The sequence below is a fragment of the Bufo bufo genome, chromosome 9 (assembly GCF_905171765.1).
Source record: "Bufo bufo chromosome 9, aBufBuf1.1, whole genome shotgun sequence".
NCBI classification, from domain to species: Eukaryota; Metazoa; Chordata; class Amphibia; order Anura; family Bufonidae; genus Bufo; species Bufo bufo.
In genome coordinates, this window is record NC_053397.1 from 143,447,090 (window position 1) to 143,474,424 (window position 27,335).

The following is a 27,335-nucleotide window of genomic DNA, read 5'->3' on the forward strand; positions in this document are numbered from 1 at the left end:
TCAGGTACTGCAAGGAATTACGCACCTTCCTGACATCCACTATTTTAGACACCACATACTCGACACCATCATTAACAAGAACCGGCGGAGGCGAGGCTTTCGATGGTACTACCGGTTCAAAATATTTTTTAAGTAGAGATTTATGGAACACATTATGAATGTGGAATGACTCGGGCAGCTCCAACCTAAATGATACCGGGTTAATCACCTCCGTGATCTTATATGGTCCAATAAAACGAGGAGCAAACTTTTTAGAATCTACCTTAAGAGAGAGATTCTTGGAGGACAACCATACCTTCTCCCCAACCTGAAAATTCACCCCCCTTGAACGTCTCCTATCAGCCTTGAGTTTCTGAGAACTTTGAGCCTTTTCTAAGTTCGATTGAACCCGGGCCCAAACTGTGCACAGTTCAGAGGAGAGCCTGTCCGCCTCAGGGTTAGAGGAGGAGACGGATGATCCAGAATGAAAACGGGGATGGAAACCATGGTTACAAAAGAAAGGTGAAACCCCAGCAGAAGAATTGACACTGTTATTCAAAGCAAATTCAGCCAATGGAAGAAATTTCACCCATAATTGCTGGTCATCAGCAACATACAACCTCAAGAATTGTTCCACAGACTGATTAAAGCGTTCAGTCTGCCCATTACTCTCAGGGTGGTAGGCAGAGGAAAAAGACCATGAAATTTTACATTTTTGACAGAAGGCCCTCCAGAATTTGGACACAAACTGCACACCCCTGTCAGAAACAATATTTTCCGGGATACCATGCAATCGAACAATTTCTTTCACAAACATAGACTCCAGAGTTTTGGCATTCGGGAATTTAGACAGGGGAATGAAATGGACCATCTTGCTAAACCTATCGACCACTACCCAGACTACAGTCTTACCGTCCGCCGGCGGTAGGTCAGTTATAAAGTCCATCGAGATATGGGACCAGGGTCTACTGGGAATGGGTAGGGGTCGTAGGTTACTAGCAGGGCGAGTCCTAGGTGTCTTGGACCTGGCACAAACCTCACAGGCTGACACGTAGGACTTGACATCCCTAGTTAGAGTGGGCCACCAATAAGATCTAGAAACCAGATCCTTAGTGCCCTCAACACCCGGATGTCCACAAAAGGCAGAATCGTGACACTCACCCAACAGCTGGAGACGAAATTGTACGGGTACAAACAACTTATCTGTTGGGGTGGATACCGGTGCCAGATGTTGTTCAGACCTAATGCGAGCCGAGATATCCTGGGTAAGAGCTGCTATGAAGATTTTTGCTGGTAGGATGGATTCAGGTGGTACCTCAGTAGGTTGAAAAGCATGGAAGCTCCGAGATAATGCGTCCGCCTTCACATTTTTACTTCCCGGCCTGAACGTAATGGAAAAATCAAAACGAGTAAAAAACAGAGCCCATCTGGCTTGACGGGGATTCAACCTCTTAGCAGACTCGAGAAACATAAGGTTTTTATGGTCAGTGACAATGACAGTTACACAATGCCTTGCCCCCTCCAGAAAATGCCTCCACTCCTCAAATGCCCATTTAATGGCCAGCAGCTCCCTATTCCCTATGTCGTAGTTTCTCTCCGTAGGAGAGAATTTCCTGGAGAAGAAGGCACATAGTCTCAGGTTAGTGAGGGTGGCAGGACTTTGTGAAAGGACTGCTCCTGCGCCGTCCTCGGACGCATCCACCTCCACAATAAAAGGTTTCTCCTGATCAGGCTGGATCAGAATGGGAGCGCTACTGAATGCCTTTTTTAATTTTTCAAATGAAGAAATGGCCTCAGTAGACCAATTCTCCAAATCCGCCCCTTTCTTAGTAAGGTCGGTCAACGGTTTAGCAATTACGGAAAAATTCATAATAAATTTACGATAGTAATTGGCGAAACCTAGGAACCGTTGTAAGGCCTTTAAGGATGAAGGTCTTACCCATTCCTTAATAGCTAGTACCTTACCAGGATCCATCTTGAAGGCGTGAGGAGTCAACATGCCCTAGAAACAGAATCTCCTGTACACCAAAGACACATTTCTCTTGCTTAGCGGATAGCTGATTTTCCCTCAACACCTCTAATACTTGTTTAACATGAGACACATGGGATTCGAAGTCAGGAGAGAATATCAAAATGTCGTCAAGATAGACAATAACAAATTTACCTAAGAACTCCCTAAGAATGTCATTCATGAAGTTTTGGAACACAGCTGGGGCATTGCTGAGTCCAAAAGGCATCACCTGATATTCAAAGTGTCCTACCGGAGTATTGAATGCCGTCTTCCATTCGTCTCCCTCCTTGATTCGGATTAGATTGTATGCCCCTTTCAGGTCAATTTTGGAAAACCAGGTTGCCCCCAGAACCTGGTTAAATAAATCCGGAATCAATGGGAGGGAGTATCTATTCTGGACAGTGATTTTATTTAATCTCCTGTAATCGATACATGGCCTAAGACCACCATATTTTTTCTTAACGAAGAAAAACCCCGCCCCCATAGGAGAGACAGAAGGTCTAATATGCCCTTTACCAAGACTCTCCTTAATATAATCTTCCATGGCCTTTCGTTCGGGCTTAGAAAGATTATAAATTCGCCCCTTAGGAAACTTGGCCCCCTCTACTAGCTCTATGGTACAATCATAAGGTCTATGGGGGGGTAGAACCTCCGGGGTTGGTGATGAGAATACATCAGAGTATTCCCTAACAACAGTGGGTAAGGTATCAGACTTTACTGAGACCCCAGCCTGTACCATGGACAAGCACGAGTCACACTTAGGCCCCCATCTCACCAACTCCCCACTGGACCAATCTATAGTGGGGTTATGTAGTCGGAGCCAAGGCAACCCTAGTACCACCTCAGCCGGTAGGTTCTCCATGACTAAAAGGGAACATCTCTCTGAGTGGCACACACCCACGGTTAGAGAAATCTCAGAGGTACATAAGCTCACCGTACCACCAATAAGAGGAGTAGCATCAATAGCCATGACATGGATAGGAGTTGGTAAGGCAAACATAGGAATACCCAATCTCACAGCATACTCAGAGTTAATAAAGCTAGCCGCTGAGCCAGAATCAATAAAGGCCTTACCCGGCCATTTATCTACTCCCAGAGAAATCGTAATGGGTACCGAAAGCTTACATTTAGAAAATTCAGGGTGTACCTGGTCTTTAGGTTGCCTTGTCTTAGGAGACTTGACAGAGAGGACCTTCTTAGGACACTGGTTGATCCAATGGTCAGGATCTCCACAGTAAAAGCATTCTCCACGTCTGCGGCGAAGATTCCCTCGGGTCATGCCAACCTGCATGGGTTCCTTGGTGGAGACCTCAGCATTGTCTCTGGGATAGGCCTCTGGCTGGACCACCATCTGGGAAGAGAACTGTTGTTCCTGTCGTCTCTCTCTAACCCGTCGGTCAAGTCGGACAACAAGGGTCATCATCTCCTCTAAGGTCTCTGGAAGTTGATAACTGACCAGAAGATCCTTTAATTTATCAGACAGACCTGACCTGAACTGACTCTTCAGGGCTGGTTCGTTCCATCCTGAGGGGACACACCACCTTCTTAATTGGGTGCAATAATCCTCCGCTGGTAAATTGCCCTGAAGCAGTGCCTTTAGAGCCTTCTCGGCTACTAGAGCCCTGTCTGGTTCATCATAGAGGGTACCCAAGGCCTGAAAGAACCCCTCCACAGAATATAAACAACTGGTACCAGCAGGTAAAGAGAACGCCCAGTCCTGGGGATCACCCTGTAATCGGGAAATGATAATGCCCACGCGTTGACTCTCGGGGCCAGAGGACACGGGGCGCAAACGGAAGTAAAGTTTGCAACTCTCCTTAAAAGAGAGAAACTTCCTCCGGTCTCCAGAAAAGGGTTCTGGGAGCTTAATCTGGGGCTCAAAATGCGGACTGGAGGCCTGAGGAGTGGAAGAACCTTGCCCTAACTCAAAAGAACTGAGTTTTTCCCCTAACTCCTGCACCCTCTGCGTCAGATTAGAGACATGGTCAGTCAGGGTCACCAGAGGATTCATAATACAGTGGTTATTGGGCCTGTTAATCTGTAACGGTCGCGTACACACACAGGGGGGAGGGAAGTGACCACTGCGCTCCACCCTTACCCCTGGCCCTGCCTACTTGCCTCGCGAGTCCTAATGACAGGGGACAACTGGACGGCAATCCCTAACTTGGAGTAAGTGCAGGGATGACAGACAGACAAACAACAGGACGTGAACGGACCGAGTCAATACCAGGAAAGCTGCAAAGTACAAATGGAGCAAGCAGAGAATTGTCAGGAGAAGCCGGGGTCATAAATACCAGGAGAGCAGAGAAGTACAAGAGGAGTCCTAAGAGAGTAGTCAGGTGGGAGCCGAGGTCACAATACCAGGACGGAAGCGCAGTACAGGAGGAGCAGGCAAAAGGATGGTCAGGGAACAGGATCAGGTAAGTATTCAGCAGTCCAACAAATAGCCAGGAACCTAGAAATTAACAGGCAACCTGTAGCCAGCAGGCTGCCTGTATTTATAGTGGGGAGTGAGGGTCATGTGACGTGGCCAGCGTCACATGACCGACAGACCAACCAGTCGAGCACCGAATGATCAGCTCGGCGCTCAAGGCAGACTAGGAGCAGGGAGCCACCCAGCTAGTAAAGCCGCCCTGGGAATGAGGTCAAACACAGAACCTCATTCCAAAAGCTAAGCAATAGTTCTGCGGGCAATGGGGGACCGAGTGCACCTTCGGAACCCCGTGACACCAACTTTTTAAGGACCAGTTCAGGTGTGAAGTCACTTTGTGAGGCTTACATAATAGAAACCACCCAAAAGAAAGAAACTACACCCCTCAAGGTATTCAAAACTGATTTTACAAACTTTGTTAACCCTTTAGGTGTTCCACAAGAATTAATGGAAAATAGAGATACAATTTCAAAATTTTACTTTTTTGGCAGATTTTCCATTTTAATAATTTTTTTCCAGTTACAAAGGGTCAACAGCCAAACAAAACTCAATATTTATTGCCCTGATTCTGTAGTTTACATAAGCACCCCATAAACTGCTGTACGGGCACACGGCAGGGCGCAGAAGGAAAGGAATGCCATACGGTTTTTGGAAGGCAGATTTTGCTGGACAGTTTTTTTGATACCATGTCCCATTTGAAGCGCCCCTGATGCACCCCTAGAGTAGAAACTCCAAAAATGTGACCCCATTTTAGAAACTATGTGATAGGGTGGCAGTTTTGTTGGTACTAGTTTAAGGTACATACAAACCGGATTCCAAAAAAGTTGGGACACTATACAAATCGTGAATAAAAACTGAATGCAATGATGTGGAGGTGCCAACTTCTAATATTTTATTCAGAATAGAACATAAATCACGGAACAAAAGTTGAAACTGAGAAAATGTACCATTTTAAGGGAAAAATATGTTGAATCAGAATTTCATGTTGTCATGTTTCATGGGACAAGGCCATTTTCACCACTGTGTGGCATCTCCCCTTCTTCTTACAACACTCAACAGACGTCTGGGGACCGAGGAGACCAGTTTCTCAAGTTTAGAAATAGGAATGCTCTCCCATTGTTGTCTAATACAGGCCTCTAACTGTTCAATCGTCTTGGGCCTTCTTTGTTGCACCTTCCTCTTTATGATGCGCCAAATGTTCTCTATAGGTGAAAGATCTGGACTGCAGACTGGCCATTTCAGTACCCGGATCCTTCTCCTACGCAGCCATGATGTTGTGATTGATGCAGAATGTGGTCTGGCATTATCTTGTTGAAAAATGCAGGGTCTTCCCTGAAAGAGATGACATCTGGATGGGAGCATATGTTGTTCTAGAACCTGAATATATTGTTCTGCATTGATGCTGCCTTTCCAGACATGCAAGCTGCCCATGCCACACGCACTTATGCAACCCCATACCATCAGAGATGCAGGCTTCTGAACTGAGCGTTGATAACAACTTGGGTTGTCCTTGTCCTCTTTGGTCCGGATGACATGGCGTCCCAGATTTCCAAAAAGAACTTCAAATCATGACTCGTCTGACCACAGAACAGTCTTCCATTTTGCCACACTCCATTTTAAATGATCCCTGGCCCAGTGAAAACGCCTGAGCTTGTGGATCTTGCTTAGAAATGGCTTCTTCTTTGCACTGTAGAGTTTCAGCTGGCAACGGCGGATGGCACGGTGGATTGTGTTCACTGACAATGGTTTCTGGAAGTATTCCTGAGCCCATTCTGTGATTTCCTTTACAGTAGCATTCCTGTTTGTGGTGCAGTGTCGTTTAAGGGCCCGGAGATCACGGGCATCCAGTATGGTTTTACGGCCTTGACCCTTACGCACAGAGATTGTTCCAGATTCTCTGAATCTTCGGATGATGTTATGCACAGTTGATGATGATAGATGCAAAGTCTTTGCAATTTTTCGCTGGGTAACACCTTTCTGATATTGCTCCACTATCTTTCTGCGCAACATTGTGGGAATTGGTGATCCTCTACCCATCTTGGCTTCTGAGAGACACTGCCACTCTGAGAAGCTCTTTTTATACCCAATCATGTTGCCAATTGACCTAATTAGTGTTAATTGGTCTTCCAGCTCTTCGATATGCTCATATTTACTTTTTCCAGCCTCTTATTGCTACTTGTCCCAACTTTTTTGGGATTTGTTGACACCGTGAAAATTGTAATCAACGTATTTTTCCTTTAAAATGATACATTTACTCGGATTAAACGTTTGATCTGTCATCTACGTTCTATTACAAATAAAATATTGACATTTGCCATCTCCACATCATTGCATTCAGTTTTTATTCACAATTTGTTTAGTGTCCCAACTTTTTTGGAATCCGGTTTGTATGATTTTTGGTTGCTCTGTATTACACTTTTTGTGAGGCAAGGTAACAAGAAATAGCTGTTTTGGCACCGTTTTTTTTTTTTTTGTTATTTACAACATTCATCTGACAGGTTAGATCATGTGGTATTTTTATAGACGAGGTTTGTCCCGGACGCGGCGATACCTAATATGTATACAATTTTTTTATTTATGTAAGTTTTACACAATGATTTCATTTTTGAAACAAAAAAAATCATGTTTTAGTGTCTTCATAGTCTGAGAGCCATAGTTTTCAGTTTTTAAGCGATTATCTTGGGTAGGGTATGATTTTTGCGGGATGAGATGACGGTTTGATCGGCACTATTTTGGGGTGCGTATGACTTTTTGATCGCTTGCTAGTTGCTATTACACTTTTTGTGATGTAAGGTGACAAAAAAATTGAATTTTTTACACCGTTTTTATTTTAATTTTTTACGGTATTCACCTGAGGGGTTAGGTCATGTGATATTTTTATAGAGCAGGTTATTACGGACGCGACGATACTTAGTATGTATACTTTTTTATTTTTTGGGCGATTGTCTTAGGTAGGGGCTCATTTTTTGCGGGATGAGGTGACGGTTAGCAGAATGGGGTGGCTCTACTAATCAATGGGGATAGGATGGTGCTCAATATCTCAGTGTGAACTCCACACACCAAAAATTAATGCAAAAAGGTAGTTAAGGAACATATGGCACTCATATATCCGGAAGACTGCTCAAACATTAAATTTTATTATATTCAGATATTCTGCAGGTCACAAATTACTAAAAATCATACATCTAAAATCATCATACAAGATACGTAAATTTTACAAGAAACACACAATAAAACCATTAAAACATCACTAAAATGACGATTAGGTATGTTAAATAGCTGAGGAATAGGGTATTGGTTGAACCTCTATGCCTGGCAGCAAATGTGATCAGGTCATCGAATAAGGTGATCGTTCAGGCTGGATGTCGATCAAACCATCACCATATATTCGATAACCTCAAAAATTCGATAACCGCAATTCACAGTATGCTCTGGTTAACAGATATAATAGTCGTTCAAACCAGATTCTCGATTAGATGGTCACCAGATATTCGGCATTAATGATCGCCATTAAACATGTTGAAATGCATTTGTATAATTTTCACAGATAGCAAGACGTGGTTTCAGTTCGATTATTGGCTGTGAGTTGCAGGTGTTGTATCGATCCAACACCATATATTCGGTCGGCTCACAAAGTCAATATTTCGTGATAGAAACACTGTGTCAAATTTCACAAATTAGCTTGAATAATTCGGGATTCCAGCTCTCTGGTGGCATCCCACCTCTTTATGAGCTGTACTACTCCCTTACCTCCAAAGCGAAATATAGTCTTTCCTCTGGTCTCCGCTGTTTCAGTGTCCCTCGTGCTCAGATCCTGGGTTGCTCCAATTAAGGTGGAATGGAACAATATGTCTCCAGGGAGTTCTTTAGCAGGCACGGGACAATCTGTTCTCAGCCAGCAAATGAGAGAGAGGTGCAGATCCTGGTAGTCTGTAGCGTACGCAGAAATGGTGGTATTAGAGGGTCCAAATTTCTTCCAGACGCGTTTCGAAGTCTTATGGATTCTGACTTCTTCCTCAGTGATAGGTACTGTAGCGTTCTTAATTTTAAGAATCCCTTACGTTGAGTTCAAACAGTGCGGTTGGCCATGTGTGGGCGAGTTATTTTCACACGGCAGCCATTGAACACCCGATTTTACCTCAATTGGCCTTCGTTCGTGGGTGGGTGAAGCTTTGGCTGTATGTGTTTATGAGCATTGTGTGCTTCTAGCCTATAATTTTCACCAGTATGGGAAGTATAATAAAATCTTCAGAAGCTTCTTCTGAATCTCTATTATAGTTTCCCCTTGGAAGAGGAAGGAGTGGAGCAGGGTTAAGGATGTGACATTTCTGAATGGTGACATTATCTGGCAGGAGCAGACTACCCTGCAGCCGGAGGTGGCGTTGTGCAGTGAGGTGTTTGGGAGGTGTTTGGGTTGTGTCTGCTGGAGGATGGCAGAGATGTACACCCATATGTCTTGTATATTTGATCTAATTTACGGTAAAACGGCATGGGGTGGGTCTCGGGGTCCGGCAACTGACTGACAATTGAATACAGCTGATTTGGTGTTAAGTACACATATCTAGCTGGCCCCCTGGATATTGCTTTGGATAAAATTGTCTTATTTGCATATCTAACTGCATTTACTATCTTTTCATCAGCAAGTTTGCCTTATTTTTATTTTTTTCATTTAACAATGCTCTCCATGTATCAACACAAAGAGTGCCACCTTTACACATCTCATAATGTTTCTCCAACCTGGGTAAACACTTTACGAAGCGTTTCCCTCTCTTGTCCGCCACGTACTGCTCCGGTGAGCAGCATCCCTTCGGGACACTTTCAACATTTCCCATAATGTAATATCTCCTGGAGCAGTCTAGTCCATAACCCGTGCTTGCACCCTGTGTTCCTGAACTTCCTGAAGAGTTCTTCTTTGAGTCAGACACGTAGTACACCTTTGGACCAGTTCTGACCGCCTCCTCCCCTTCTACTATCTGGACAGACGCCTCTGGCTGTACCGCGATGTAGGCTAATGAGGTAGGCTTCCTTGTAACTCGGTAGTTTATAAACAGGTGCTCAAGGTCATAGTGACGTCAGAACAAGACAACACATAAAACACAGTGTATCAAAATCTCATCAATTACTGTGGGGTTCTTACTTACGTGCCCTCAAAGGCGCCCCAACTGCTTCCTCACCCCTTCCTCAGACCGATGACAAGAGGCTACACCAGAGGACGCAGTATAGGCAAGATTACACTGTTTTCTTACCTCATATCACGGGTAGCGATCCCGTTGTACGTTGGTGCGCCCCTCCTACATCTGATCTCCGGGGGTACTGCAACAGGGGGGTCCAACCTTCGAGCCCCACACGTCGGGTGCCAAAATGTTCTGGTTCTGATCAATGGTCAGGTAGGTTGATACACTGCTCCAAATCCGTTAGCTAGATACGTGCATGCACGGCGAGAGAAATAACACTGACACTCTATATAAGGTCAAAGCATAACTCTAATTTATTAGGTGGGGGCTTCACATTTTATACCCTCCATATTAGTGGAAGGAGTGGGCTCACATGATTGGTCTTTTAGCAAGAAGGAATGTAAACAGGAAATACGTTTAAGGCATATGTATGATAGACAGAGGAATTCCTGACCGTTTCAAGTCTTTGCTGCAAATAGTTTCAATCATAGAATTCATACTGGGGGTCGTCTCTCAGACAGACACCATTTTGTTAGTGACAAGCAAACTGCACATGATATTTGAAGGTGTTGCTCTTTCTGCAGGTGTTTGACAATACCCCTGCTGCATTGGATGGAACTATTGCAGCAGGAGATGAAATTACTGGCGTGAATGGAAAATCAGTTAAAGGAAAAACAAAAGTAGAGGTGGCCAAAATGATCCAGACTGTTAAGGTGAGAGAGTTGCTTTGAATAGTACCTCCAAGTGTATAGACATTTATATTTGTGAGGATCTATGAGCATGAACACATTATTTTTGAAGACCTGTACAAGTAAACCACATCACTGCAAATAGTTTGTGGAATGTTATCATTTTCATTTGGTACATCAAAGTATATGGCAGATCCCGAGAATTACTTATTCACGTGTGTGGATATTAACTGGGGTTTCGATCCTCCAAGACCCCTTGGCTTCATGACTGATTCTCTTACAAGCAGTCAAGTCTCTAGTTCAGCCATCCAAATTGTTCCCAACTGTCCCTGTGGCTGAAAAACTCTTTGTAGATTACCCTATGCATATTGTGCATTTGGTAGTCCAAGATCTGTGGCCGAAAAGGAGGACATGTAAGCTTTCTGTTCATTCCCCATTTAATGTGAATATTTTTTCAGTTTTTAAAGGGATACTTCCCTCTAACTTTTTATTATCCCGTATTGACAACCAATTTTTTTTTTTTTTTTTTTTATATAAATAAAATGGATGGATGGTTTTCCATAATTTTAATGTGACTTTTAGAAGAGTGAAAAGGGGTTTGCTTAATGGGGTTGTCTGGGGTTCCCCATCTTCACCCCTCTGGCCCCCCTGATATGAGCATTTCATGCTCCAATGCTCTCCTTTGCCCTGTGCTTAATAGCACAAGTCAAATGAATTTTTTGGAGATCCGGTGACGTACCAGGCTCTGCATGGGGACTGCTAGGTGGAGGCTTCCCCTAGCAATGAGTCCGGTGATGTCACCGGCACTAACGGGCAGGTTTTAGCGCTGGCCAAGCCTGTAAAACAGCTAGGGCAGCGCTAAAGCCCGCCCATCAGAGCCAGTGACACCACGGGAACAATGCTAGGCAGAAGCCTCTGCCTAGCAGTGTAATAAAAATAAACAAAAAAGCCCTTCGCCTGCGAGATTCAGCGCAGGGCAAGGGATTCCGGAGGGGTGAAGATTAATATATGTTCAGGTTCAGCTCTGAACCCGGTCACCCTTTTAAATCAAATTTCCTGCTTCAATTCCATTTTTAGCACCTGCTCCTCGTTGCTCTGTTACAGCTTCAAGGGTCCAGTACAGTTCCTTATAGTCCCAAGTGTGTAAACTTCTGGACGGGGTCATGTGCACTATTACCAATTACTGGCCTCAGTGGTGACTTGTTCCCAAGCAGCACATGTTCCAGCAGTGCCCTGCACCCTGATGACATGTCACCGCTGACACCAGTGAATAATTATCTGTATGAAGTAAAGTTTAAGTACCCAGTGGAAGATGAGGACATTTTTCACTCAATTTAGCATCTTACTTATTTGCAAATTCACCACAACAGGTAAATTGATCTGCTCATCCATACTCCTGGCCAGATCCATCCGGATCAGTGCTGAAATGAAGTTTTGAAATCCTCTATTCCGCTAATAATGTGTATTGGAATTCTTGTAATTAATCTACTGTCAATTTGAGCTGCAGACAATTTCAAAATCTGTTTCTTATGCATATTTTAATTATGCATAATATTAATTTTTGCATCTTTAAGCTAATGACGGTCAGTGTCTTCTTGTCTAGGGAGAAGTGACTATTCACTACAACAAATTGCAAGCTGATCCGAAGCAGGGAAAATCGCTTGATATTGGTAAGTTACTGTACATGGCATAGAGTACCTACCATTCTTTAGACTATGTTCCCATCTAGTGTTGTGTGGACAACTTAAGTCAAAATTGCTTAAAAAACCTCATCTTCTAGTACGTGAATTATAGAGTATTGAAAAAAATATATTTTATGTAAGATCGTAATTGAATGCTGAGGACATGGACCAAACTTCACCACATCAACTTTTAATGGATTTTAGAACAAAATAATTTAATGGATTTTAAAGGGGTATTCCCATCTCATTGATCATATTTTAATTTGTTATTGAAGTGCCTGTGATCATTTTTCTAATTATGTTCCTTTATCAAATCCCTACCTATCTTGGCAAAATTCGTTCACTCCTACCCCACTGTTGTCTTCTGGTAACCACTAGATACGACCACCGCTTGTGTGCCGCATCAGTGGGCCAGGGCACATCGCTGTCTTGAATGCACACACCGCCGCGCATGCGCAATGGTGACGTCTTCCTGGCCGATTATAGTACAGAGCCGCGCTGCATAAAGAGCATGCGCGGCTCTGTACTATACTCGGCCAGGAAGAAGTCATCATTGCGCATGGGCTGCGGCAGTGCGGACATCGGCGAGGGATGTGCAGAGAGAGAGGCACGAACGAGCACGCAAGGACTGAGTTCTCAGTGTGATGTCATAAAGAGGCGTTGCCGGCCTTCACTCAAATGGCCTAAGCCCGCCCAGCCCTAGAGGCAGGAAACAAGGAAGTGAACAGCGGAACTGGCTGCAGGTGAGCAGGATGAAATAGCAAGATGGGAATACCACTTGAATGTTTAATCTGATATGCCTATGATTTATACTTGTTTGTGGTCACAGTCTGAAAATGGACCAAATTTATCATAGTGGCTTTTGTTGGATGTATCTGGTACATCTGTAGACTATCTAGTCTAGTTTATACCACCTGCTTGTTGGCTTATGTTACTCAGAAAATACGTCCCAGAATTTTGACTCGCTGAGCCAAAAATGTGTCCCCATACTCCCCATGAGTCAAAACATGAGTAACAATGAGCCCAAAAATGGCCATCTAAAATTTTGTTTAAATGTTGCAAATGACGGCATGAAAGATGTGTTTATTTCCTTGGATTGGAACAGGGAAATGAAATGGAAGTGGATAACAGCCACTTCAGCTTGGTGGGATTAATCTTTATTCTTCACATCTGAATTTGGATTTCTTACAGTGCCTGATCACTGGTAGAGTGCAAGGTAGCTTTGGGGTTTATGTGCAGTTTTTCCACGTGGATTTCTGTGCAGAAAACATGCAGCATAATACAGTACCAGCAAAGTGAATGAGATTTGACAAATCTTATGTACACTTGCTGTGTGGATCTTACAATTTGCAGCATGTCAATCTGTAGAATGGTTTTCCACATAGACTTCAATACGTTGTTAACATAAACAGAAAATGCACCAACATCAGCAACAAAAACCATACAAAAACTGTGATAAATAGTACGAATTTATGGGCAGTTTTTTTGTATGGTTTTGGAGTGCAATTCATGCAGATTTTCTGCATACAAATCTGCACCATGTGCACATACTCTTAGAGAACGTTCATATGTGGCTGGCATGCTGTGGATTTGCCATTGTGGATGTTCATATCCTAAATCTGCAGCATTGTAGACTACCAGCAAAGTGGATGATGGTTTAATGGGGTTATCCAAGGGTATAACCTGCCCCCCCCCACCCCCCATATGCCGGGCCCCTCACATTGAATATACTTACCTTGCTCCCTTCGCTGTTCCTGGTTCCTCCACCACCGCTGCTACTTCTCCCCGTGGGCGGATGAAAACATCCACGATGTTAGGGAGTCTCGTCTCTGTTCCCGCCTGCCATTGGCTGCTCCCCCCCTTCCCCCTTCCCCCTCCAACACTGGATTTTGGGGGAATATGGGGGGGCAGTTTATAGCCTTGGATAACCCCTTTAAGAAATCTCATGTACAGTATATGATGTGTAAAACATCTGCAGTCTAAATTAACCTGAGGTGAGGATTTTAAATCCGTGGCATGTTAATTTATGCTGCGGATCTCAACCCCAGCTTTCACACTCTTTAAATGGAGAGGGAGAAATCTATAAGCAATTCTGCTGCGATATCCGCATGTAGTATAGCTGTATTTTACATCCCATGTGGACCTACCCTAGTTCTGTTTATCATGTGGAACGGATTCTGTTCTTTGCTCCTTTGCTGCACTCGGTGGCCCAGTTTTAGCCATATAAGGGTAGTTTGTAGTACCTGTTATATATATGTTTTTTTATTAATAAGAAATGCATGACTTCACTAAGAGGTTCTGTTTTTGCTTTCATTTTAAACTTACATTTTTTTTTCAGTACTGAAAAAAGTGAAGCATCGTCTGGTAGAAAATATGAGTTCAGGCACAGCAGATGCCCTTGGCCTAAGCCGTGCCATCCTATGTAATGGTAATTTTCTCTTCAAATATTTACTTAAAGGGGTATTCCCATCTCAGACAATGGGGGCATATCGCTAGGATATACCCCCATTGTCTGATAGGTGCAGGTCCCACCGCTGCGACCTGCACCTACAACTAGAACAAAGCGGAGAGCGTGTGGCTGGAGGATCCCGGATTTCCTGGGGTCCGTCCACCACCAAGCACTGCTCCTATAGAAGTGAATGGGAGCGCACCGCGCATGTGCTGCCCATGCTCTCATTCATTTCTATGGGGCAGACATTTTCGGCGGCCCCATAGAAATTAATGGAGGGTGGCTGCGCATGCGCAGTGCGCCCTACGTTCATTTCCCAGCTCCGTTCTCATTGTAGGTGCGGGACCCGCACCTATGAGACAATCGGGGCATATCCTAGTCTGAAGAGGGAAAACCCCTTTAATCATAAAGAGAAGTACAAGAAGCCATCTGGTCTAGTTACTGGTAGTCAAATTGTTACTTCATTTAAAATGTTTCTCACACTGTAATGGGTAAAGGCTCAAACAACCTTCATGTTCTTTAGAAGTTAGCAGGAGGCATACTTCCTTGCACATTTTATGTCTTGCAGTTGGTTGCTAAAGATGTCATAATGGACAGTAAATTAAATATAACATTTGCCAATCTTTGGGAACCTTTGTAGTTGATCCTAATGTACAGAACTAAGCCGAAAACAAGCGACTATGCCTCTATGATTCATTCCCACTATGGGACCTGCCCTCATGCAGCTCAATCAGTTGGACCAGACACCAGGTCTGCTCCTGGTTTGGCTGACACAGGAGTAGTAGTTCAGCAGTATTGTTTACACTGCCAAGAGGCATCAGTAGTAAAACGTCCCTGTGATTGAGCCACAACACTAATCCAGAGGAAGCTTGGGTACAGGTGTTGACGTCTTATGACGCTAAGATTGCAGTTTTGGATGTATGATTGGGGGGGGAGACTAGAACCATGTTAAAAAAAAAACATTAACAACTGTTCTGCTTTGGAGTTGTGTGGCTCTGAAGAAAATGTGCAGACATATGTATCAACAAATCCTGAAAACAATATCCCATAATTGATGCAAAAACAAAAGCTAAAATAGGACAATGATCAAGAGAAACAAAACGTTCAGAAATATTTCAGTTAAGGCTACTTTCTCGCAACTGGCATTGGGGGACACAACACCATGGGTATATCCTGCCACTAGGAGGCTGACACTAGAAGTAAAAAGTGTTGGCTCCTCCTATCCTGGCTATACCCACTGCACATGCAGGAGCAAACCAGTTTTTTTCTAGTGTCCATAGGAGGCAGACACGACCTGCTTCTCTTTCTGCAGGTCTTGCTGCTATTTTATTTTATTTATTTATAAAAAAAAAAATTTTTTCTTCCTTATGCAGGTTTTTCACCTGCTGCAGGTGAGTGCTCCATCGTGGACTGCCACTTTAGTTGCACCCCCTGCGGGCGCGCTACTTCGGTACCTCGCCCCGTCACCCAGTCCCCATTATTGCCTCCGCAGTGGCTTGACAGCATTCCCACGGGTTCCATGTTGAGTCTGCTGATGGGGTGACCCTGCGGCGCCTGAAGACGTCAGAGGGTACGTACTCTAATCCCCCCCCCCTTCCCGATTTGGCCAGGGTGTCTATTTCTAAGTGGGGGCACTTTATAGGGTCTATCCCATATCGGCCGCAAATAATTCTCCCGGCTTATGCTGGGAATAGGCCTGCCGGCCGGACCCATAGCCTTCCAGGGCCCCCTTTTTTCAGTAGAGGGGCGGTACCTTCTGCTGCTTCTGAAGAAGAGACTCCATCTTCCTCTCGCCATCTGGAGTGTTCCTGTGTCTTCCTTAGCTGCTGCAGCGCATCTTCGGACACAGCACCTGGGGCCTGGTAGGATAGCTTGGCTAACCTTTTCTTTTCTAAAGTTTTTTTCTTTTGCCAGCATGTCCTCGGCCAGTGCGGACCCCCAAACCCGGGTCCCTATTGGGGTAGCCATTTATTATGCGTGATCCTGATGCAATAAGGCTTTGCCTTCCCCGCAAACCAACTCGCTCTGTGCGCAGTGCCTTGACCCCATGCCCCCTCCTGACGCCCTGGCCCCCTCTGCGGTGTCTGTCCCTCCTGATTGCGCCGCCTCACTGTCCCAAGCCATAGGGAATCTTGCCAGCCTTTCCTGGTCCATGGTGCAGTCGTTCGATCACTTGCCTGCTCGAATTGCGTCAGCCTCACGCAGGGACCATGTTGCTAAAGGGGCACGTTCCCGCTCTGACATCAGGTCCCGTAAAAGACCTCGAATAGTCTCAGCCGCGTCCCTCTCATCCTCGGATCACTCCCTGGACAAGTCTGAGGCAGGCGAAGTCTCGTCTTCTGCCGCTTCGGCCGCTACTGGGGACACCTCTGACTCCATTTAGCATCAGAGCAGAGTTCAACATTGTCTGCGGCCATGCAGGATCTCGTTAAGGCGGTTAAAGACGCTCTCAGAGTGCAAGAGGATCCTCCCTACTCTACCCAGGATTCTGTGTCCTTCCGCCGTTCCAAGTGCTCCATGTTGGTTTTTCCTAACCACCCAGATCTCGACGCACTCCTGGCCAAGGAGTGGCATCAGCCTGATAGGCGCCTGCAGACCTCTAAGAGTTCGGACACTCTTTTTCCTTTCAGTGTGGAATCCGTTAACCTCTGGTCACTCCCACCCATTATTACTGATAATGCTGAAATGTAGTTATGCTTAACTCAAGAACTGAAATGCACAGTGTTTTTCAAAATAAAACATCTTTTACTAAATTAAATAACATATTTGCATTACTGCAAAAGTACAAAATACAAAACTTGCCATTTTCTTAATAGCACTGCACAGAACAGATAAACAGAATAAATAGAAGAACATTTGTTCATTAAAATAACGACTTGCCTCCAGCCCCTCCTCCCTCCCCGCACTGTAACTGATATATCGCCGGCCGCGCTGTGCAACATAGCGGCCGGCGATACATCCGTGTCAGCCACGTAAAAAGTCAACCATCGCTTTATAATACGCACTGCCATTTTCCCCCCACTTTTTGGGGAAATAAAGTTTGTCTTATAAAGCGAAAAATAAGGTAATACAATTGCAGCATTTTTGCGATTGCGATTGCTTTGGCGATATATTGTGCAGGCCTAGCACAAACGCATCCGTTCAGATAATACAACCGCATGCATCTGTTCAGAATGGATCCGTTTGTATTATCTTTAACATAAATCACAGCAAAAGGTGCACCACAATGATATGCAACTGACAATACTGGCCAATCCCTCAAGCTGATGTTAAGAACTGAGACTTTAGCCAATGTATTCCTGTCAGGAACACTTAGGAGCCGTTTTGCACCACCGTCAAGGTATCTCAGTGTGGCATGGGTTCCTACCACTAGACTACGGTTTGTGAACACGGTCTGAGAGGTGCTAAGATACAACTTACAGCCAAGCTCCCACATACCTCCATAGTGAAATCACTCAGGTAGTGGGAGAGATGATAAGGCTGTAAGCCCCACCTATAACAGGCCATGTGACACAGGCTACCAGGGGCAACAGAATGCTACCAGCAGTACGCAATGGCACATTCTAAACATATCAAGAAAAATCACTAAAATAAAAAGTGGCTCAGTTTCGTCATTCCAAAACGGAATGGAGGCGAAACGGAGCCAAACTGATGCATTCTGAGTGGATCCTTATCTATTTAGAATGCATTGAGGGCAAAACTGATCCGTTTTGGACCACTTGTGAGAGCACTGAACAGATCTCACAAACGGAAATCAAAACGCCAGTGTGAAAGTAGCCTAAAAGTTAAGAATAAATGAGTTATCACATGGTGTTTGTATACATGATACATATAGCTCTTCTGTAAGCTGCAGTACTGATTGTTCTAGCAAATGATAGTAGCACTTTAAGGTCTCATCATGGCCTGCACAGTCGCCAGACTCGATCTCCCATGCAATACTAAGAATTCATCAAAACAATATTTCTAAAATACTTATGAGAAAAGCGTAAAGACCAAGAATACAAGCAACCAAATAAAAGTTTATTTATATTTTTAGATGGACTGGTGAAGAAACTGGAAGAGCTTGAAAAAACGGCAGAATTCTACAGAGGTAATAATGATTTTGAACTCTGTTGTCAGCATCTAAAACAGTAGACTATAAGGGCTTATGAGCACAAGCGAGTTTCACGTGCAGGGGCCATCCATGTTTAAAATGGACAGCACATGCAGTAAAAACTGGCCCATTAATGTAAATAGAAATACTCCTAAATTAGGCCTATTCTGACGCAGATTGCGCCGCAAAGGTCCTTTGCGCCGCAATCTGCGATTTTTTTTTTTCCCCCCCAGCTCATGCCAGGTACAGTCAGGTCCATAAATATTGGGACATCGACACAATTCTAACATTTCTGGCTCTATACACCACCATTGATTTGAAATAAAACGAACAAGATGTGCTTTAACTGCAGACTGTCAGCTTTAATTTGAGGGAATTTACATCCAAATAAGGTGAACGGTGTAGGAATTACAACAGTTTGCATATGTGCCTCCCACTTGTTAAGGAACCTAAAGTAATGGGACAATTGGCTTCTCAGCTGTCCCATGGCCAGGTGTGTGTTATTCCCTCATTATCCCAATTACAATAAGCAGATAAAAGGTCCAGAGTTCATTTCAAGTGTGCTATTTGTATTTGGAATCTGTTGCTGTAAACTCTCAAGATAAGATCCAAAGAGCTGTCACTATCAGTGAAGCAAGCCATCATTAGGCTGAAAAAACAAAACAAACCCATCAGAGAGATAGCAAAAACATTAGGCGTGGCCAAAACAACTATTTGGAACATTCTTAATTAGAAGGAACACCAAAAGACCCGGAAGACAACGGAAAACAACTGTGGTGGATGACCAAAGAATTCTTTCCCTGGTAAAGAAAACACCCTTCACAACAGTTGGCCAGATCAATAACACTCTCCAGGAGGTAGGTGTATGTGTGTCAAAGTCAACAATCAAGAGAAGACTTCACCAGAGTGAATACAGAGGGTTCATCACAAGATGTAAACCATTGGTGAGCCTCAAAAACAGGAAGGCCAGATTAGAGTTTGTCAAACGACATCTAAAAAAAGCCTTCACAGTTCTGGAACAACATCCTATTGACAGATGAGACCAAGATCAACTTGTACCAGAGTGATGGGGAGAGAAGAGTATGGAGAAGGAAAGGAACTGCTCATGATCCTAAGCATACCACCTCATCAGTGAAGCATGGTGGTGGTAGTGTCATGGCGTGGGCATGTATGGCTGCCAATGGAACTGGTTCTCTTGTATTTATTGATGATGTGACTGCTGACAAAAGCAGCAGGATGAATTCTGAAGTGATTCGGGCAATATTATCTGCTCATATTCAGCCAAATGTTTCAGAACTCATTGGACGGCGCTTCACAGTGCAGATGGACAATGACCCAAAGCATACTGCAAAAGCAACCAAAGAGTTTTTTAAGGGAAAGAAGTGGAATGTTATGCAATGGCCAAGTCAATCACCTGACCTGAATCCGATTGAGCATGCATTTCACTTGCTGAAGACAAAACTGAAGTGAAAATGGCCCAAGAACAAGCAGGAACTGAAGACAGTTGCAGTAGAGGCCTGGCAGAGCCTCACCAGGGATGAAACCCAGCATCTGGTGATGTCTATGCGTTCCAGACTTCAGGCTGTAATTGACTGCAAAGGATTTGTAACCAAGTATTAAAAAGTGAAAGTTTGATTTATGATTATTATTCTGTCCCATTACTTTTGGTCCCTTAACAAGTGGGAGGCACATATGCAAATTGTTGTAATTCCTACACCGTTCACCTGATTTGGATGTAAATTCCCTCAAATTAAAGCTGACAGTTTGCAGTTAAAGCACATATTGTTTGTTTCATTTCAGATCCATTGTGGTGGTGTATAGAGCCAAAAAATTTAGAATTGTGTCAATGTCCCAATATTTATGGACCTGACTGTATAACAGAGTGGGCATGGTGGGGGATGGGCCGGCAGGCCTGTCTCATTCATCATTTTCTACGCCTGTTTTAGGTGTAGAAAATGGTCTAAATGTAAGACAGCTCTGAAGCTCTCTTACATTTAGGAGCGGCAGTGGATCCACTGAAGTTATGTAGAGGCCGGTGCTGCTACATAACTTTGGTGGATCCACCGCCAGTGCAGGGCTTTATTAAGACCGGCGTCTAAAACGCTGGTCTTAATAAATGTGCCCCAATGAGTTTATGCCCGATCGCTCTGCGTGCCTTTATTTTTTGTCTTTTGTGTAGACCTTAAATGCATGAAAAATGTAGCCAAGCGCAGAGCACGCATTTTGTTGAGTTGTTCATGTAGGACTTGGCAATTTAAGTCAATGAATCAGTGATGAAAAACTGATCCAAAATAAAGGACAGTCTGTAGACCCCAACCAACGACCCCACCCCACCCCCGACGCACACACACACCACATCTATAGAGGGAAGAATACCTGCTTGCTCCCTGCAGCTTGGTTTCGGTTCCTTTGTTTCACAGCTGTATTCGCCACACACCCATCCCCTTTTGCAAACGTTTGGCACTGACAGCGGTCTGTGCTGTTGCAGCCAATGACTGACCGCAGTGGCAATGTGTCCCCCAAGTGGCACATCACTACCCATTTCCCTTATTGCCCAACTCCAAGCTTCCTATCTGCTACAATCTACAGATGTCAAAAAGGCATTTGACTTCATTATCTGGGACTTGATGTGTTTACCAGTTTAAGTTAATTGGGATGGATTCTATCCTTCTTGTAAGCATTATGTGTCTGGATGCATTCCTTCAGAGTGACAATATTACAAGTTATTGTTACTTGACTTTTGGCGAAGGGTCTTTGATCCAGGAGTTATTCCAATTTTGAGTGTCAAACGATTCTTGCCCCTAAGATTAGAAAAATTGCCTTCTACTTTGAGGTTATTTTGCCTTCCTCTGGATCAAGGCTAATAGGCTGCACTAAATTGATGTATGCCTCTATTTTCAAAGACATACTGATAGGGAACCTAGATTCTGAGCCCCATTGTGGACAACATAATGCTAACATCTGTAAAGCGTTGCGGAATATGTCATCACTATATAAGTGTGTAAAACAAAAATAAATAAACTTCAGCCTTACAAACAATGTTATGATGTGCACTAATAGAATGGCCCAAGTAATTGTTATAGGCAGATTGACTCTCTTGTTTCCTATATGTGATGGTATGAAGCAGGATTTCTCCTCTTCTATATGTACTGGTTATGGAGCACCTTATAACTGCATTACGCTCAGACCTCTGGAGTCATGATCCATAGTTCTGCATATAAACTTTAAGTGTATGTAGACGAGTCCCCAACCCCCACCTTTTAGTTTTCTTTTCCCTGTGTTTTTCTCACTTCACTCTCCTGCACATCATATGATTGTTTATTAGTCCGCAGCCCTTGTCTTCTGGTTAATGATATATAGCTGTTATCAGTGATTTCTGTATAAGGCTGCCATCCTCTTGTATATGTAGCATTTTATAAAAAAAAAAAATCAATAAAAATGTATTTAACCTAAAAAGCAAGTCCTCATGCAGCCATGTCAGTGGAAAATAAAACATGTATGGCTCTTTTTGTACCCCTACCACAGTATGTCCCCTTCATTGTTTCCACTACTGTACAGTACAGTACAGCCCGGTACTTCTAACAGCAGCTGTGTCTGCTATTACAGATTCATCCCAGGCAAGTGAAAGGGACGGAGATGCAATTTCAGGCACAACCACTGCTTATCGCATGTATGAACTCTGCTTCGACCAGTGGCGTCTCTAGCTTTCAAATTTTGGGGGGGCACACTGGGGGCCAGGACAAAAGTAGGGGGGGCAGCTATAACAACGATACATTTACACAAGTATGCTTAGAAAAGTCCAGCTGTCTGTGGATGACACTTTTATAGAGAGGGGGATCTGTGGATGACACTGCTATGGGGGGGATCTGTGGATGCCACGTACCGTATATAGCATCTTATGCTATATGTGTCATCCACAGATCCACCCCATGACAGTGTCATCCCCATTTCCCCCTCCATAACAGTGTCATCCACAGATCTCCCTCCCCGCCTCTCACAGGAGTGTACATATATAAAATAAACATATTTCACATGAACACTTACAGTTACTTGGCTTGGCCCTTGGGGATCTCGGACGCCACTTCAACACTTTGGCCGGGGGCTCGGCGGAGCTGATGTTGTGTTTTATCCTAATGAGAAAGATTTCATAATAAGGATTTGGAGAAGGGGCAGAGGGATAGCAGAGCAGGTAGAGGCTGGTGCTGCTACTAGGGGGTCATACCATGGGGGAGTAATAAAACCCACCATAATGCCCCCCAGTAGAAATAATTCTCCTTATAATGTGCAAAACATACCCCCTTATGCCCCCAGTTGAGCTAATGTCCCCCATAATGTGCCAGTATAAAAAAACCCTATATAGTGCCCCAGTAAATGCCTCCATAGTGCTCCTCTCCCCCCTTCCTGCAAGTGGCCCCCATAATGTACCAGTATAAAATGCCCCATATATCGTGCCCCAGTAGATGCCCTCAGTGTCCCCCATAATTTGCAAGTATAAAATACCCCTTCTTAGTGCCCCCCGTAGATGACTCCATAGTACTCCTGTCTCCCCTTCTCCATAGTACCCAACATAATGCGTCCCAGTATAAAATGCTACTGTACAGAGCCCCCCATATAAAACACCCCTTCTTTGTGGCCTCAGTAGATGCTGCTATAGTGCCCACCAATAATGTGCCAGTAATAAGTGCCCTCAATAACGTGCCACTGCCAGTAACAAGAGCCCCCCAATGTGCCAGTAATAAGCCCCCATCACGTGCCAGTAACAAGAGCCCCCATCACGTGCCAGTAATAAGCCCCCCATCACGTGCCAGTAATAAGCCCCCCATCACGTGCCAGTAATAAGCCCCCCATCACGTGCCAGTAATAAGCCCCCCATCACGTGCCAGTAATAAGCCCCCATCACGTGCCAGTAATAAGCCCCCCATCACGTGCCAGTAATAAGCCCCCCAATGTGCCAATAATAAGCCCCCCAATACGTGCTAGTAATAAGCCCCCCATTACGTGCCAGTAATAAGCCCCCCCCATTACGTGCCAGTATTAAGCCCCCCATGTTCCAGTATTAAGCCCCCCCATCATGTGCCAGTATTAAGCCCCCCATCGTGCCAGTATTAAGCCCCCCCATCATGTGCCAGTATTAAGCCCCCCATCATGTGCCAGTATTAAGTCCCCCCATCATGTGCCAGTATTAAGTCCCCCATCATCATGTGCCAGTATTAAGTCCCCCATCATCATGTGCCAGTATTAAGTCGTACCCCATCATCATGTGCCAGTATTAAGTCCCCCCCATCATCATGTGCCAGTTTTAAGTCCCCCCCATTGTAATAAGCCCCCATAATGTGCCAGTAACACTATTGTAAAAAAACAAACAAAAAAAAAACACTTATACTTACCTCAGTGTCAGCGATGCGATGCAGACTCTTTCTGTGTCCCGCGCTGTAAGACTCAGGCGGCGTGATGACGTCATCGCGCCGCCTGCGCCGGCCTCTGATAGGCTGCCGGCCTAGTGCCTGCAGCCTATCAGAGGAAGGGAAAGGGACACGCCTCTCCCTCCCCCAGTGGCGTAGCGTGGGTTGCCAGCACCCGGGGCAAGCCAAAAATTGCGCCCCACCCCCTACCCCAGGCACGCCCCTTTTAACAGATACTGTAGTAGATCACCTGCAGTCCTATGTAACACCACAGATAACACAGTGATAACTCTGAGTACAGATAATGTAGTAGATGGGTGTAAGCCCCCAGAATTCAGAACACACACAGTGTGACCTGAAGTCTGGGGCCGAATGCGGCAGTGTGGGCCATATTCTCAATCTCCTCCCCCAACCCTACCGTAAAACAGATATGTGCATGGACATTATTATTACAGTATAATATCGCCCCATACCTGTTACATCCAGTGACTTCTCCTGTGATGTAGACTCTCCTCGACGTCTTCATTCAGAGATAAGACCGCCATGATACTTTCTTTCAGCCGCTTCTCGTCTCTGCAGAGTTTCACCGAATTTTTTTTAGGTTCCTCACTTTACTCTCATCCTCTCCTTCCTGGTGTCTCAACAACTCATCCTGCTGCCCCCCAATACTGTGCTAGAGCCAGACAGATAGTCCCCCATTCCTTATAATATTATTTCCCCTGTATATTATAATGTTCCCCTCTTTGTTAATAATACAATAGCCCCCTCTTTGTTATTAATATAATGTCCCCCTCTTTGTTATTAATATAATGTCCCCGCTTTATTATTAATATAATGTCCCCGCTTTATTATTAATATAATGTCCCCGCTTTATTATTAATATAATGACCCCCTCTTTGTTATTAATATAATAGCCCCCTCTTTATTATTAATATAATGTCCCCGCTTTATTATTAATATAATGTCCCCCTCTTTGTTATTAATATAATAGCCCCCTCTTTATTATTAATATAATGGCCCCCTCTTTGTTATTAAAGAGGGGGCCATTATATTAATAATAAAGAGGGGGTCATTACATTAATATTAAAGAGGGGGCCTTTATATTAATAATAAAGAGGGGGCCATTATATTAATAATAAAGAGGGGGACATTATATTAATAATAAAGAGGGGGCCATTATATTAATAATAAAGAGGGGGACATTACATTATTACTAATGTATTGGCCCCCTATTTATTATTAATATAATGTCCCCCTCTTTGTTATTAATATAATGGCCGCCTCTCCCCTCCTCTCACCTAATTACACAGGGTGGGACTCTGCACTCAGGGACTGTCACTCACTCTGGGTCGCTTGAATCACTCTCTGCCTGGAGTCTGGACTTCAATTCTGCATCTTCATTCATGCTCCGGCTACTGGGCTGGCTCTGCACTCACTGCCTTTCCTGCCTGGAAGGTGGGCGGAGCCTATCGGGAACTGCCGTGCATGCCCCGCCCCCTCTCCCCTCCTCACTCTGCTCTGCAGCCGGACGCTGTGTGAAGACGCTGGCGGCTCACTTCACTTAGGGGGGGGGGCATTTTAGTTGGGGGGGCACATGGGGGGGCACAGCATGATGTAGGGGGGGCCGTGGCCCCCTCTGGCCCCCCCCCTGGCGACGCCACTGGCTTCGACCAGACTGAATTTTATTTATTTTTAGCAAAATGAAAGGCTGTGATGTCATTGCAAAATACCCATGACCACTTAAAAAATGTGTTTATATTTATATATATATATACACTGCGTGCAGAATTATTAGGCAAATGAGTATTTTGACCACATCATCCTCTTTATGCATGTTGTCTTACTCCAAGCTGTATAGGCTCGAAAGCCTACTACCAATTAAGCATATTAGGTGATGTGCATCTCTGTAATGAGAAGGGGTGTGGTCTAATGACATCAACACCCTATATTAGGTGTGCATAATTATTAGGCAACTTCCTTTCCTTTGGCAAAATGGGTCAAAAGAAGGACTTGACAGGCTCAGAAAAGTCAAAAATAGTGAGATATCTTGCAGAGGGATGCAGCACTCTTAAAATTGCAAAGCTTCTGAAGCGTGATCATCGAACAATCAAGCGTTTCATTCAAAATAGTCAACAGGGTCGCAAGAAGCGTGTGGAAAAACCAAGGCGCAAAATAACTGCCCATGAACTGAGAAAAGTCAAGCGTGCAGCTGCCAAGATGCCACTTGCCACCAGTTTGGCCATATTTCAGAGCTGCAACATCACTGGAGTGCCCAAAAGCACAAGGTGTGCAATACTCAGAGACATGGCCAAGGTAAGAAAGGCTGAAAGACGACCACCACTGAACAAGACACACAAGCTGAAACGTCAAGACTGGGCCAAGAAATATCTCAATTTTTTCTAAGGTTTTATGGACTGATGAAATGAGAGTGAGTCTTGATGGGCCAGATGGATGGGCCCGTGGCTGGATTGGTAAAGGGCAGAGAGCTCCAGTCCGACTCAGACGCCAGCAAGGTGGAGGTGGAGTACTGGTTTGGGCTGGTATCAGAAAAGATGAGCTTGTGGGGCCTTTTCGGGTTGAGGATGGAGTCAAGCTCAACTCCCAGTCCTACTGCCAGTTTCTTGAAGACACCTTCTTCAAGCAGTGGTACAGGAAGAAGTCTGCATCCTTCAAGAAAAACATGATTTTCATGCAGGACAATGCTCCATCACACGCGTCCAAGTACTCCACAGCGTGGCTGGCAAGAAAGGGTATAAAAGAAGAAAATCTAATGACATGGCCTCCTTGTTCACCTGATCTGAACCCCATTGAGAACCTGTGGTCCATCATCAAATGTGTGATTTACAAGGAGGGAAAACAGTACACCTCTCTGAACAGTGTCTGGGAGGCTGTGGTTGCTGCTGCACGCAATGTTGATAGTGAACAGATCAAAACACTGACAGAATCCATGGATGGCAGGCTTTTGAGTGTCCTTGCAAAGAAAGGTGGCTATATTGGTCACTGATTTGTTTTTGTTTTGTTTTTGAATGTCAGAAATGTATATTTGTTAATGTTAAGATGTTATATTGGTTTCACTGGTAAAAATAAATAATTGAAATGGGTATATATTTGTTTTTTGTTAAGTTGCCTAATAATTATGCACAGTAATAGTCACCTGCACACACAGATATCCCCCTAAAATAGCTAGAACTAAAAACAAACTAAAAACTACTTCCAAAAATATTCAGCTTTGATATTAATGAGTTTTTTGGGTTCATTGAGAACATGGTTGTTGTTCAATAATAAAATTAATCCTCAAAAATACAACTTGCCTAATAATTCTGCACTCCCTGTTTATATATATATATATATATACATACACACACACAGTGGAATGCAAAAGTTTGGACATACCTGGTCAAATTTTTTTTTCAGTTAAGCAGGTT

General features: G+C 44.2%; 1 protein-coding gene across 1 annotated transcript in view; it reads left to right on the plus strand.

The window, feature by feature from the left end:
• Positions 1–27,335, plus strand: part of PICK1 (protein interacting with PRKCA 1) — a 96,249-nt gene that overhangs the window by 39,065 nt on the left and 29,849 nt on the right. Inside the window, exons 4-7 of the mRNA XM_040406569.1 lie at positions 10,180–10,308; positions 11,888–11,954; positions 14,305–14,394; positions 18,452–18,505. Of these exons, the coding sequence (XP_040262503.1) occupies positions 10,180–10,308; positions 11,888–11,954; positions 14,305–14,394; positions 18,452–18,505 (340 nt within the window). The remainder of the gene's footprint in view (positions 1–10,179; positions 10,309–11,887; positions 11,955–14,304; positions 14,395–18,451; positions 18,506–27,335) is intronic.